We start from the raw sequence: 12,062 nt of genomic DNA on the forward strand, positions 1-12,062 counted from the left end.
TATTTAATTTTTTACGATTTCATACCAAAAATGTTTTTTATTTTTTATTTTAACAAACATTTCATTTTTAGCATGCATTGCAAATTGCAATGGTAGCGAAAAAAAATCAGATAAACGTAATGAAAATTCTAATGGTTTTATGATGAGAAAGATGTAAAAACTTTTCTTTATAAACAATGTTAGTGCCATAACTTGAAGTTATTGTTATAGAAGCATATTTTACTTACCTTGTTTAAGGAGCAGAATTGTTGAAATTTAAAATAAATAATTTTACTAGAAATAACGAACAAAAGTTATTACTTTTGATAAAGACTATGAAAAATAGCTACAATTAATTTTATAAACAATCAGTTAAAGGTAATTTTTTTCCTAATAACATATGGATTTTTTATTGAGTTTAAAGTACTCTAAAATCATTTACTCCATTTAAATTCATTATCACATTCCCGTAATGCATAGCATTAAGTCTTGATTACCTTAGAATAAAATGTTCATTACAGTTTGATTCAAACTTAATGGCGGTTCGGAAGTTAGGTGCAGGTGCGAGTGCGGGTGCGCACTACGCACAGGTCCCTTAACGTCCCGCTAATACCTAAAATTGAAATTGATATTTTTGGTTTTATGCCATTCAAATGCTTTATAAATATAAATTTATAAAGAATAGAAAAAATTCGATCACGAGGCGGGACTCGAACCCGCGGTGTGTCCCTTAGACACATGAAACTGAAAGAATAGAATAAATTCGATTGCTCTAGCGGGTCACGAGTGGCTGAATTGGTCAGGCATCCGCCCCGGAATGGCGCGAAAGGATGCGGGTTCGAGTCCCGCCTCGTGATTGAATTTTTTCTATTCTTTATAAATTTATATACCTAAAATTGTTTTCTGCGCATCGGATCGTACGATGTTTCGAACCGCCATTAAGTTTGAATCATACTATAATTCGAAATGAACCCATTATTCTAGTTGTCTGGGTTCATTTCTTATAGCAGTTCATCCATCTCAAAAGATATAATCGCTAACCTTTAGGAGAAACGAGTTTACACAAATCAGACATTACATATCACTTTAGTTATCAGTGACATGCATCACTTAGGTCAGTCTTTCCCTTACTGAATACCTGTGTATTCTATCAATTTAATCACCAAAACAGTTTCTATATATATATCATAATATCTTGTATGTATTCTATTTCACAGTAACTGTCCCATTAACAACCCCAGACACTCCATACAAAATTATCGTTTTGACAGTCACACTGTAGAGACTGCAAATGTGTGTGTTAACGCTTTATGGTTGGCACATGTCTGTTCTTGTAGCGTTTAGCTACTATTATGTATTCTGTCCCATCACTATAAATATCCACAGTCTATACACAACACTATTCACTATCACAATCACTGGCTTCAGACTTCCCCGAGCCTCATTTCAGGTAGCGGAGACAGTCTTGTGGAGGGTGTAGCAGAGGGGGTCTTAGGGCTCTTGTGGTCGGACTGCGGGGGTGTGGGCGGGTACACGTGCTGTGGGGCGGAGTCCTGACTGCTCTCTAGCATTAGCTCGTAGACTTTATCCTGAAATAAAATGTGGTGAATAATGTTATTTGATGTTTGGTTTATGTATTCTTTATGGGTAATTTCTAGAGGAAGGATCAATCAATAATAATAGTTGTAAGCGGTTAGTTTATCAATGAAATCGATGTCGAAAGCATTTATTATTATATTATTATTAGGCTGGCTGTACACATTCGCTTTCCTGATCAGGAAATTAGATTTAGTAACTAGAATGCTTTGCTTGCAACGGAAATAAAACTAACCATTCGTTATTTTAAATATTTTTTTTGTGTGTGTTTAGAATAGGTAACATTACGTTGTGCAGGCGGCGGGAGTATCATTTCAGCATATAATAATTATCGGAAGTGTAAGCTATTCTGTCTATATTTTATTTATTTATTTTACACTTTATTGCACACACAAGAAAATACAAATACAGAAAGAACATGAAATAGAGAAAGACATGCGGCAGACGGCGTCCTTATCGCTAGCCTAGTAGCGATCTCTTCCAGGCTACGGTATGTATATGCGTAAGGAGAGATTTTGATTGAGGTGGGTGAGCAAAATATAAGGTGTAAATGAACGAAATAATATAATATATGTATAATTTACAATGAATAAATATACATAATAATTAACAACATATATTGTCTATAGTGAGAATGAGAAATTTTTAAATAGAAAACAATCGATCACTAGGCGGTATAAACATATTATGTATGTGTGCACTCACAAACATATCCAACGTAACATTATGCGCCTGTATACGATGGCTCTCGTCCAGATTCAGGTCTGGGCAGATGAGCTGCAACCCAGCGGCTCGCTGCACGTGCTCGCCGTCTGCACCGCGCACCACGCGCACACCGCCCGACTGCTGCACTATGCGCGCGAACGGCTGCAGCCACGTGTAGCTGGGGGATAGCGCTTCCCAGCTGTAGCCTGGACAATATTATTGACTTTATTACACGTAAACTGGTGTTGCTGGGGAAACAATAGCACTTCCGAGTTATAGCCTGACAGACCAAGGTAGGCAGTATACGCCGAGGCGCAGTGTATTCTGGCGGAAGTTATAAGTTATAAGGATATCATCATCAAGCAAGCATCCAGACTAATATTCAAGAAAAGTTATCACCTTGACCAAGTATCATATTTTCGCGCATAAATCAGTAAAGACGGCTACCAATCTATATATAAATCTATTAAAAAAAAATATGTGGAGTTTCCATCAAATTTGTTCTCTCAAGAATTAATACTGAGCGATATAATAGTAAGAATAATATTAACATATTTATATTTTTCTTTCAAAAATGTCGCAGTAGTTTTCCAATAAATTATAAACATACAAAAAATTCAACTTACCCGACACGCGCATAGCCAGATCCTTATTAAACGCGTGCGCCATAGCCGCGGCCGCGACCGCACTATACGCGAACTGGTTCACGTCAACATGCAACACGGCAAGATCCACCAACTGGCCACACACCACAAACTCTAGCGACGAATATTGCGGAAACACGAACGTATATCCCCTTAACGCATTCGCTCCTACATCCCTTTCTCCGAGCAGTCTTCTTTTTGCACTTCTACCCTCACTGGCCAATTGCATGTAGATATTCAACCAGCTGTTTATAGTTATTGGTGTTATACTCCATGATAGAACTTTGAGGATTAATTGCTCTTCTAAAAGGATCTCGTCTGTGGTACATGCGCCGTCTGTTACATACGCGAATTCTCCGATCTTTGGCGGGTATACTTCTTCCACTTTTGCCGCTATGAAGAGGCATGTTATACCTGAAATAATTTAATTTTTCTAGAAATAGTGTAGGAACTTAAGTATTATATTATGTTTCTTTTGTAATATATAGAGTAATTAAATTGTTTTATATTCTTAAAAAAAATATTAACCATGAACATTTTAGTTAGTCAAACTCTACAATTTTATATAAACGAAATGTATTTAATTATAAATCAGAAACAATGTCTACTAATTTTAACTCAGTCCATATCATTAATAGAACTGAGATGTATCATTCAATACCAAATATTACGTCGAAATACAAAAAACAGTGCCACTTGGAATGATAACGCCAATTTCTTGGCAGTCGTGTTTAACAGAAAGTAAAAAATATAACTTTCAGTTATTAACTATATTCGTAAATAGTAAATTTCTCACCGATTAGCTGCAAGCAGCCCTTCTGCACGTCGTCAGTGTTGGACAGGTAACGATCGACGTAGTCCACGGTCAGGTGAAACGTTTCTCTATGCAGTTTGTATACTTCACATACCTATAGAGCAAAGAAAGGTTTCATAATCTTTAACATGCCTTATTTATTCGTTAAGGAACAGTTTCCTTAAGATATTTTTGGGGCTAAGGCTATTTCTACCAGTCTACTGGATTGGCCAGCAGTTAAACCTAACAGATGATTTTGGCCTTTTGTTTCGTCTGTTGAATTACATATGAAATTTGTTTGTGTGTGTGAACTGTGAAAGTTGCATAATCTAAAAAACATCACTGTTGCATAATCTAAAATCTAAATAAATACGTAGAACATATGTAGGTACATTGATCGATGCGAAATTAATACTGTATAGGTAATATGTTATCAATGACCATACAATTTTAGTGCAAAATTATGATCTGTAACCAGTAGGTACTTATTACAAGAACGTGGATATAACAGTGTTTGTAGCAGCACTTATTACTGAGCAAGTATATAAGACGTAAATATCAAAATATTATATTTGTATAAGTTTGAGGTATTTGCTACGAAATCTCGGCTACGCTGCTACAATCGTAGCTCGCACTTCTACTGTAGAAAATGGGCCACATCAACATAGACATTTTATTATAATTTAGTTATTTACATCAGTTGTAAAAACTAGCAACGAGATAAAGTTGTTTATACCGATAAAGGAAACCACACATTTGTCCGCTCACACGCTTTCGAACCGCGATTTCACACTTGTATCTAATTCAATTACCTACACTATTAGATTTTAAAAGTTTATTATAAATCATATTATTACCTACCCGGCTTTTACATAGCTGTTGTGTATTAAATACATCAGAATGAATAGAACAGTTTAATTTCATAATAAAAAATTGCATAATATAAGTTCGATCCTCTTTGGGGTCTAAATAGAAATAATTAATTTTGATTGTGTGTACAATATATTCTCATCATCGTTATTTAATTATATTTAACGTTTAAAATAAATTTTAATTCGAACGACATGTGAAACTTTTATATCGACGAAGTGTTAGCGAATTATTTTGATAGTGGCAGGTAATCCATAAATAACGTCAAGGTCAAAGTTTTACGTTTCAAGCAATGAGGCGATTGGCGACATTTACTGACGATTTTAATTATAAACAATAGATAATTGCGTAGAAGTGATATGAGACAATAGCAAGAAATGCCGACCTTTTAAAATAGTCCCTCGAGCAGGATTTTATAAAATAATAATATAATATAGCGTTCAAATGCGTAAATTTATTTGAAAGTTAGGCCAATGCACGTAAGCTTTCAGTTTTGTAAGCCCTGTTAGTTAATGTATTCACAGATATTTAATTTAATTAATTTTATTGCCTCTTATTTTTCACTAATAAATATGGTTTGCGGTTATAGTTTGTGGTCAGTTCCTATGAAGTGATTGTATTAATATGAAGCCAAAATGTCCAGTAAGAAAACAGAAAGCTAATTCATAAACAGAATAATTCATCGCGCACAATATGTCCCAATACGTTACTGTTTTCAAGTGTAACCGAAGGGAATCTAAATTTTATTCAAATTGAGGGGCCCGCCGGCGGCGCCGCGCCGGGAGGCGTGAATTTCATATCACACATTTAGTAGTCGCGTCACTTGAAACTTTTATTTTATTTCGACTCTAAAGTGGTCCCTAGACGGAAATGCAAGCGTAACAAGCGTTTTTTTATCATGCTGCATGAGTGTCTAAGTATCAAATCATGCATTTTAATACAGTTCGCGCCCAGCCTGATTAGAGTGCATAATATAATAAGCTCTAAGGTTTTGCATGACAGCAACCGATTTAAACGGTCATGCTATAGGTGTAACTTTCAGGATAGTAAATAGAAAGCTTCACCCTTTGGTTTTGGTTTTGATCAGCCCCCCTAGTCAAGTGGCTTTCTGTTAGCGTAGCGTTCAATAGAATAGACTAAGAATGTATGAGATTGACGTAGGCTGTAGATAAACGTATCTACAGGTTACGTCAATCTCATACATTCGTAGTCTATTCTATTGAACGCTACGCTAACAGAAAGCCACTTGACTAGGGGGGCTGTGCTTTCACGGATTAAACCAAAGTCAGCAATTAGTTTGCATGACATCACGTAACGCATGTCATGCTGCACTATCGTGTAGGGACGACATAAATGCGTTTAGGTACATATCAACCCTTGCTCTACCACCCCATTGTTAAAAACCGGATGAAAGTTGCCACGCAAGGTGGCGTTCGTAATCTGTTGCGATGAATGTAAACAAAATTACAGCTAATGTCACTAGTAGTACTAGTAGTAAATTTTAAAGATAAACAAAGTTTATCCTCGTTCATTATCTTTCGATTATGTAGATCAGTATTATTTGGGAAAATTTATGACATTTTTAAGAATTATTATTACGTAGAAACATATGCTATCCTATAAGATCTATATCTTGTAAAAGGGGTGACCACCCTATGCATGTTACACGGTTCAGAAATTTGCTAGAATTAGCGTTATGAAGTCCCGATATTCCTTCTTGCCTCAAACTGATAAATAGTTTAATGATTCTTTATTTTTTACCTGTATAATTTGCGATCGATTACTCGAGTTTTAAGTAGTCTAGTGTAGTACTCAGGGTCCCAAGAGAAGTTTTCACTTAGTTTGGGACCCACTGTCGTATATTAATAGTAAAACATGAATGGACAAATAAATTTATTTAATTTCAGAGGTATTTAAAAAAAATTATATGTAACAAACCCAAAAAATAATTCGCTTTCACGAATACGGAGCTTTATTTAAACAGAGAACCTTCGCAGGGAACATCAACGTAAAAGTTTTCGATCTTTCGTGTGTATACCAGAAATATCACGATCACTACATAGTATAAAACAAAGTCGCATTCTCTGTCCCTATTTCCCTATGTCCCTATGTCCCTTTGTACGCTTAGATCTTTGAAACTACGCAACGGATTTTGATGCGGTTTTTTTTAATAGATAGAGTGATTCAAGAGGAAGGTTTATATGTATAATAACATCCATTAAATAGTGGAGAAGTACTGTTATTTTTGAGGTTTCTAATGTGATGTCGTAAATAATTACATTTCTTCCGCTTACATTGCAAACGCAGGCTGAACCCTACGAGTTTTATCAAAATAATGTACTAAGTATTGTACACATTGAAAAGGTCTACAGAAAAGTCCGCGATGGCATATGTCTATCTCTTATGGATAACCCACAATAACTTTTTTTTGTCATTTACTTTTTACGACAAATAATGGCTATATAATTTTCGAAGCGATTTTAACCAATACAGCATTAATCCTTAACCAATTAAATACCTTGAATACATTGTTCATTTAATATAGATCTATATGGCCCTTTACATCGTATGATTTAAGTGAATATTTTCGAATATATTACAGATTTAAAAATTGCGGGACGTACCGTTTGCGGCGGTACCGGCCGGCCGCGGCCGGGCCGCTATGTTTTTATATACAACGTTAAAAGTTTTTCTGTAGTGTATTTAGTATCAGCATTGCATCCGTGCGAAGCCGGGGCGGGTCGCTAGTAATCTATAATAGTATAACATAGAAAAACGTTGCAGCGTATATCGCATTGCTATACCAGTAAAAATGCTAATTCTATTATCATAACAACAAGGGAACCGTAATAATTTTCACCCCTGTACAAATATATATGCAGGATTTCTTACAACGGCTCATTAGATTAGTATTATATTCAATAGAAATTAATAGAGCAATTTTAGAAGTCTTGCAAAATATTTTAATATCATTCATTCATTCATTGCCCCATAAATGTTCCTACTTCAGGAACACGGGCCTAAGGGTAAGGTCATAATCCACCACGCTGGCCAAGTGCGGGTTAGCGGATGTCACATGTCGTCGAACTTTTGATTCTTCGACATGTCCGTTTCCTCACGGTGTTTTCCTGCACCTTTGCACGTATTGAGATGCAACTGAATACCAATACACTAATCATTCATAGAAAAATATAAACATTCTTACACAACATTCGTATAGGGATGAAATGGCATTTATCGTACATAATTTCTTCAGTTAAACAATAACTAGGTTCTGACTTATCGTAATAGACAAAATATCTTATAAATTATAAATTGTAATAATAAATTATCAGCAGTATGATTGTCAATGTAATTCCTATTCAGTATTTTCTAATGAGGACATATGAATAAATTCTTAAAAACATTGCATTGCAGGTACATTGCACTTACAAAGATGATCTTAATTCGTATTTGCTAAGCTAGCACACAAATTCATGTCAAGACATCATCAATGTTTACACCAAATTTGAAGTACGTATGTAATTAATTAATGACGTAAGTACTATTCTTATATCATATCATATGAATCGCGTTCTAATCCGTTACAAATACTGGATCCAAGAACCTATCAAGAACACTACACAATAATTTATGGTCTTTAAAAGTGCGATATTATTTAATTCAAGAGGTCACCACCGTGCCTCACGATTGCAAACCGTCAAAAGTAAATCGAGGGAATGATGCAGCAATTATCGTTAAATCATTTCTCTAACTTGAGTAACGTCATAAGAAATTGTTCGAGCAGATGAAATAGAAATAAAAGATTGCAAATAGGTACAATAGCATACGTAAAACCATCTTGTGCTTGAGGTCATTGAACGCCGCAAAAAGGGGTCATCGCCCGCGGGTATCCTACAATTATTGCATGAAACCGTCCCAAAATTTATTTACAATGTCTCCAGGTTATTCTATTGTCTTAATATATGATTATACAGAGTGCTACGAGGTCCTAGTGGCGTGCTGAATCAGGTTATCGAGTTACAGCCATTAAAAAAACTATTTACTCTAGTTTTGGATTTTTGGCAATAAAATACGATTGAAAATAATATATTATGAGGGTTTTCAAAAAACTCAGTGGTTTGGTATTTAGTTAAATTATTGTAATCGTGATCTAGGATTAGAAAACGATGCGTTTTATGCATAACTTACGAAATGTGTTCAAACGAACTCTCTTTCTATGCACATTCTTATAGCATTCTACGTATTTTTAAATAGAAAGCATAATTTTCAAAAATATTTCAAAATTTCTAATACGAAATTAAATATTCCAGGTGTAGATTAAAAATACGCGCGCCAAATAAATTTGATTTGAATGCGTAATTGCGATAATTGTATAGAAATGCTAAGAACCCACTTTCGTCGTCACGTAAAGTTTTTCTATTTTCAGAGCTATAAATAAAATGTACTGTGTGACGAATTCTGGAGTTTTTTTTTATCTGTAGGACACCCACCTGAGATTCCATAGATAAGAACCTATTATAATTGGGAAATGTATGAAATCTAGATATTCCAGACATCTAGATAAGGCTTGGTATACATTTGTGATTTGATTGATAATATTTTGTGCATTTGCAAAACCTGTTAATGTATGACTTACCTTATCATTTCTGGGAAATGCAGCATGAAAAATGATATTTGTAAAGTAAATGTTCTTAATATGTATAATTTGGGATTTGCAGAAAAATATGTTATTTATAGGCACTAGACATTTTTGTTTGCAAAACAATTACCTTATTAAATATATGTAAATATAGTAATTAGAAACTGCACTGCATAATTAGAAGTGTTTAATTATATTATCAGCTGACTATTCTTCAAAAAAATCTTAAAATAAAAAAAACCTGCTACAGGAATATTAATTTCAAACAACTAATCAATATTGAATATGAACTGTCTCTTCTCTTAAATTATTATCCAAATGAATAAAAATTTATAACAAAACTAATAACAATTAAAAACTAAACTTACCTCATTCAACCAGTCCAATAAAATGGCTCTCATTCTCGGTTGCAAATTGGGGTGATTATCAAACATATTGGGGTTCTTCTTCATGCTAGATAGAGCATCACATTCACACATACTCCGCCACACATCAGCTGGGTCTGCCCAGGACAGCCCTGGGAGGGGACACTTGCGTTTGGGAGGCGATGGGCATTGGGGCTTAGTGGTGCTACAAAATTATATGTGGTTAACAATTAGGTTCATAATATATGTGAAGTTGTTTTTAATCTAGTATTAATAAATGAAGTAATAAGATTATTATCCACTAGATAAAAAAATGTCTTTGTTTTTAAATTTACAATAAATGAAGGGATACAGCAACAACACTCAGTATTTTATAAGTTAGATATCCACTAGGTAAAGAAATGTATATGTATTGATTTCATTTGAGTATATAATGTATTATGAAGTGATACAGATAGTCACTCTTTTATTAGTTAGGTATATGCCATAGCAAAGCACTTTGAAAGTGGCAAGTGTTATCAACAGGTTCTTAAATAGGTCATGACATTATCAAACTTCTTAAGTTACAATTAAAATGTTGTTGTATGTTATCTACTATTATTAGAAATTTTTGCTACATTCATTAATTGCTATTTCAAGGTATATTAATTTAAATTTCTCATGGTATTATTAAAGATATGATTGTTATAAGAAGAATAGATACCTGGGCCTCTTGTTAGAGTGTGGGGTAGAGTCACCTCTCGCCACATTTTCCAAGGGACTAAGAACACAGTTTGGTAGTTCAGGTATACTCGGTGGGCTTAGAAAACTATCTGGATTATAATCTATGTCTGTATAAACACTCCTTGGTTGTTCACTGTTTGTGTACACTTCATCATCACTTGAGCAAGATGATGATTCAACAACTACATTATGAGCTGCCTGATCATGTAATTCTTCTTCTAATTTTTGTGAAATCTTCGCTGGGGGCATGTTCTCAACCTAAAAGGAATCAACATATTACTAAAGTGTATTCCTAGTAGATAAACAAGAGAGAGATATAAATACCTCATCATCTGTGGAGTTTCTCTTCCTTTTCAGGTTCAATCTCTTATCACCGGCTTCACAGGAGGAACTGCAAGTATTTGTGATAAGTAAACAATGCACATCAAGGTCAAAAAGTGCACTAATATAGTCAGGTGTACATACCCTGCCTGAGCCATTGTAGAGGGCGATTATAGAACTGGAAATGCTTCCACTGCGTAAAAAATATCATACATTATTAATCTTATAATAGTATGTAAGGTAATAATAAGTACATCTTGAAATAATAGGTCAAAATTTACCGCATGTCATGATCAAATTAAAAATAGGGTTATGTCAGTTGACAACCGAAATTGAGGACATATCGCTAATTATTGTTGAACTATACTATACTACGCATATAACAGAAAAACCAATTACCTAAAATATCGACGAAATCACAAGAAAAATGAGAGCTCTACGAGGGTGTACGGGCAGCGTGCCCCCTGCAGGTTGGCGGGAGAATTTTTTTCAAGAGTCATTTAAATGCATATTTACGATTAAAATTTAATATATTTTGTGTTTTATAGTCACTACGATACTTGATTGTGAATTTAAGATCACCAAAATGTGAAATCTTATGAATCAGCTGGCGTAAAAAATGCCACGAATCCGTCACAATCGCGCGCGAAATCCTCCCGTCAGCGCCATTAGACACGTCGCTAGCTTGGGTTTCTGTAGCCATCCACTTATGGAAATTGATAAAAATAGAACGTACATGACAATATCTGATCATAAGAGAACCTACTAGTAATTTAACACCATTTAAAAACGCAAATTTACACCAAGATATGCGTAAATGTCTCAAGCATAATTGGCTTGATAAATCGCCCGCCTCAGATTTATAACCTAATTCTGCATCAAAGGCTAAAAATTATAATTCTTTGCTTGCACCAAATGATAAACTATATCCTGAAGATTCTAATTCTAATGTAATAACATACCTGGTCATTCACAAATTGTATGAAATTCCATAAACTAAGATTTCCTTGTGCACTACTGTTGATGCTATTACTTATATCACAAAATCACAACTTTTTGTATTGTTTATTAACACTTTAACTAAACCTTGATAAAATATTTGAAGAAATGATAGATATAATCCAATTTCTCACACTAAATTCCTATTTTTAAGCTTTCCACGGATCGATAACGCCCGGCTTTCCGCGCGAAAATGTCGCGGTAAAACTTTGGTCTTCTACAAGCTAACCGTTACCTAACTTCATGTTTGTTTCTTCTGAAAATGTATGTCAAGATGAGTTCGTTCCGTTTTTTTTAATTTTCGTTCATTTTATATTTACTGAAAAAGTTAAAAATATTTGGTTTCTTTTTTAAATAAAAATGCTTTATATATTTTAGAAAGAATTAAGGTAAAGGTTTTCAAAAAGATAACAAATGTTACGAAC

At 34.3% G+C, this 12,062-nt stretch overlaps 1 protein-coding gene across 1 annotated transcript; it reads right to left on the bottom strand.

The window, feature by feature from the left end:
• Positions 1 to 612: 612 nt before the first annotated feature.
• CycE (cyclin E) lies at positions 613 to 11,852 on the bottom strand. Its single transcript, XM_090102447.1, has 9 exons — positions 11,601 to 11,852; positions 10,783 to 10,831; positions 10,642 to 10,708; positions 10,298 to 10,575; positions 9,598 to 9,799; positions 3,721 to 3,832; positions 2,907 to 3,338; positions 2,281 to 2,486; positions 613 to 1,568 (listed from the first exon to the last, which is right to left on the bottom strand). Exons 2-9 carry the CDS (start codon positions 10,794 to 10,796, stop codon positions 1,404 to 1,406), a joined length of 1,476 nt encoding a protein of 491 aa, XP_089958573.1. The 5' UTR covers positions 10,797 to 10,831; positions 11,601 to 11,852; the 3' UTR covers positions 613 to 1,403.
• Positions 11,853 to 12,062: the final 210 nt, after the last annotated feature.

Source organism: Colias eurytheme, chromosome 6 (genome assembly GCF_061535395.1).
Source record: "Colias eurytheme isolate Ceu_HAF_F1 chromosome 6, ilColEury1 Martin Lab GWU primary, whole genome shotgun sequence".
Classification (NCBI taxonomy): Eukaryota; Metazoa; Arthropoda; class Insecta; order Lepidoptera; family Pieridae; genus Colias; species Colias eurytheme.

What these genes read in the sequence shown, in the direction of transcription:
- CycE (XM_090102447.1), bottom strand. An exon ending in TCTGGCTATGCGCGTGTCGG is followed by an intron (nt 2,487 to 2,906) that starts GTAAGTTGAATT and finishes AATATTGTCCAG; the next exon opens with GCTACAGCTGGGAAGCGCTA. An exon ending in ATGTTACGTTGGATATGTTT is followed by an intron (nt 1,569 to 2,280) that starts GTGAGTGCACAC and finishes ATTTTATTTCAG; the next exon opens with GATAAAGTCTACGAGCTAAT.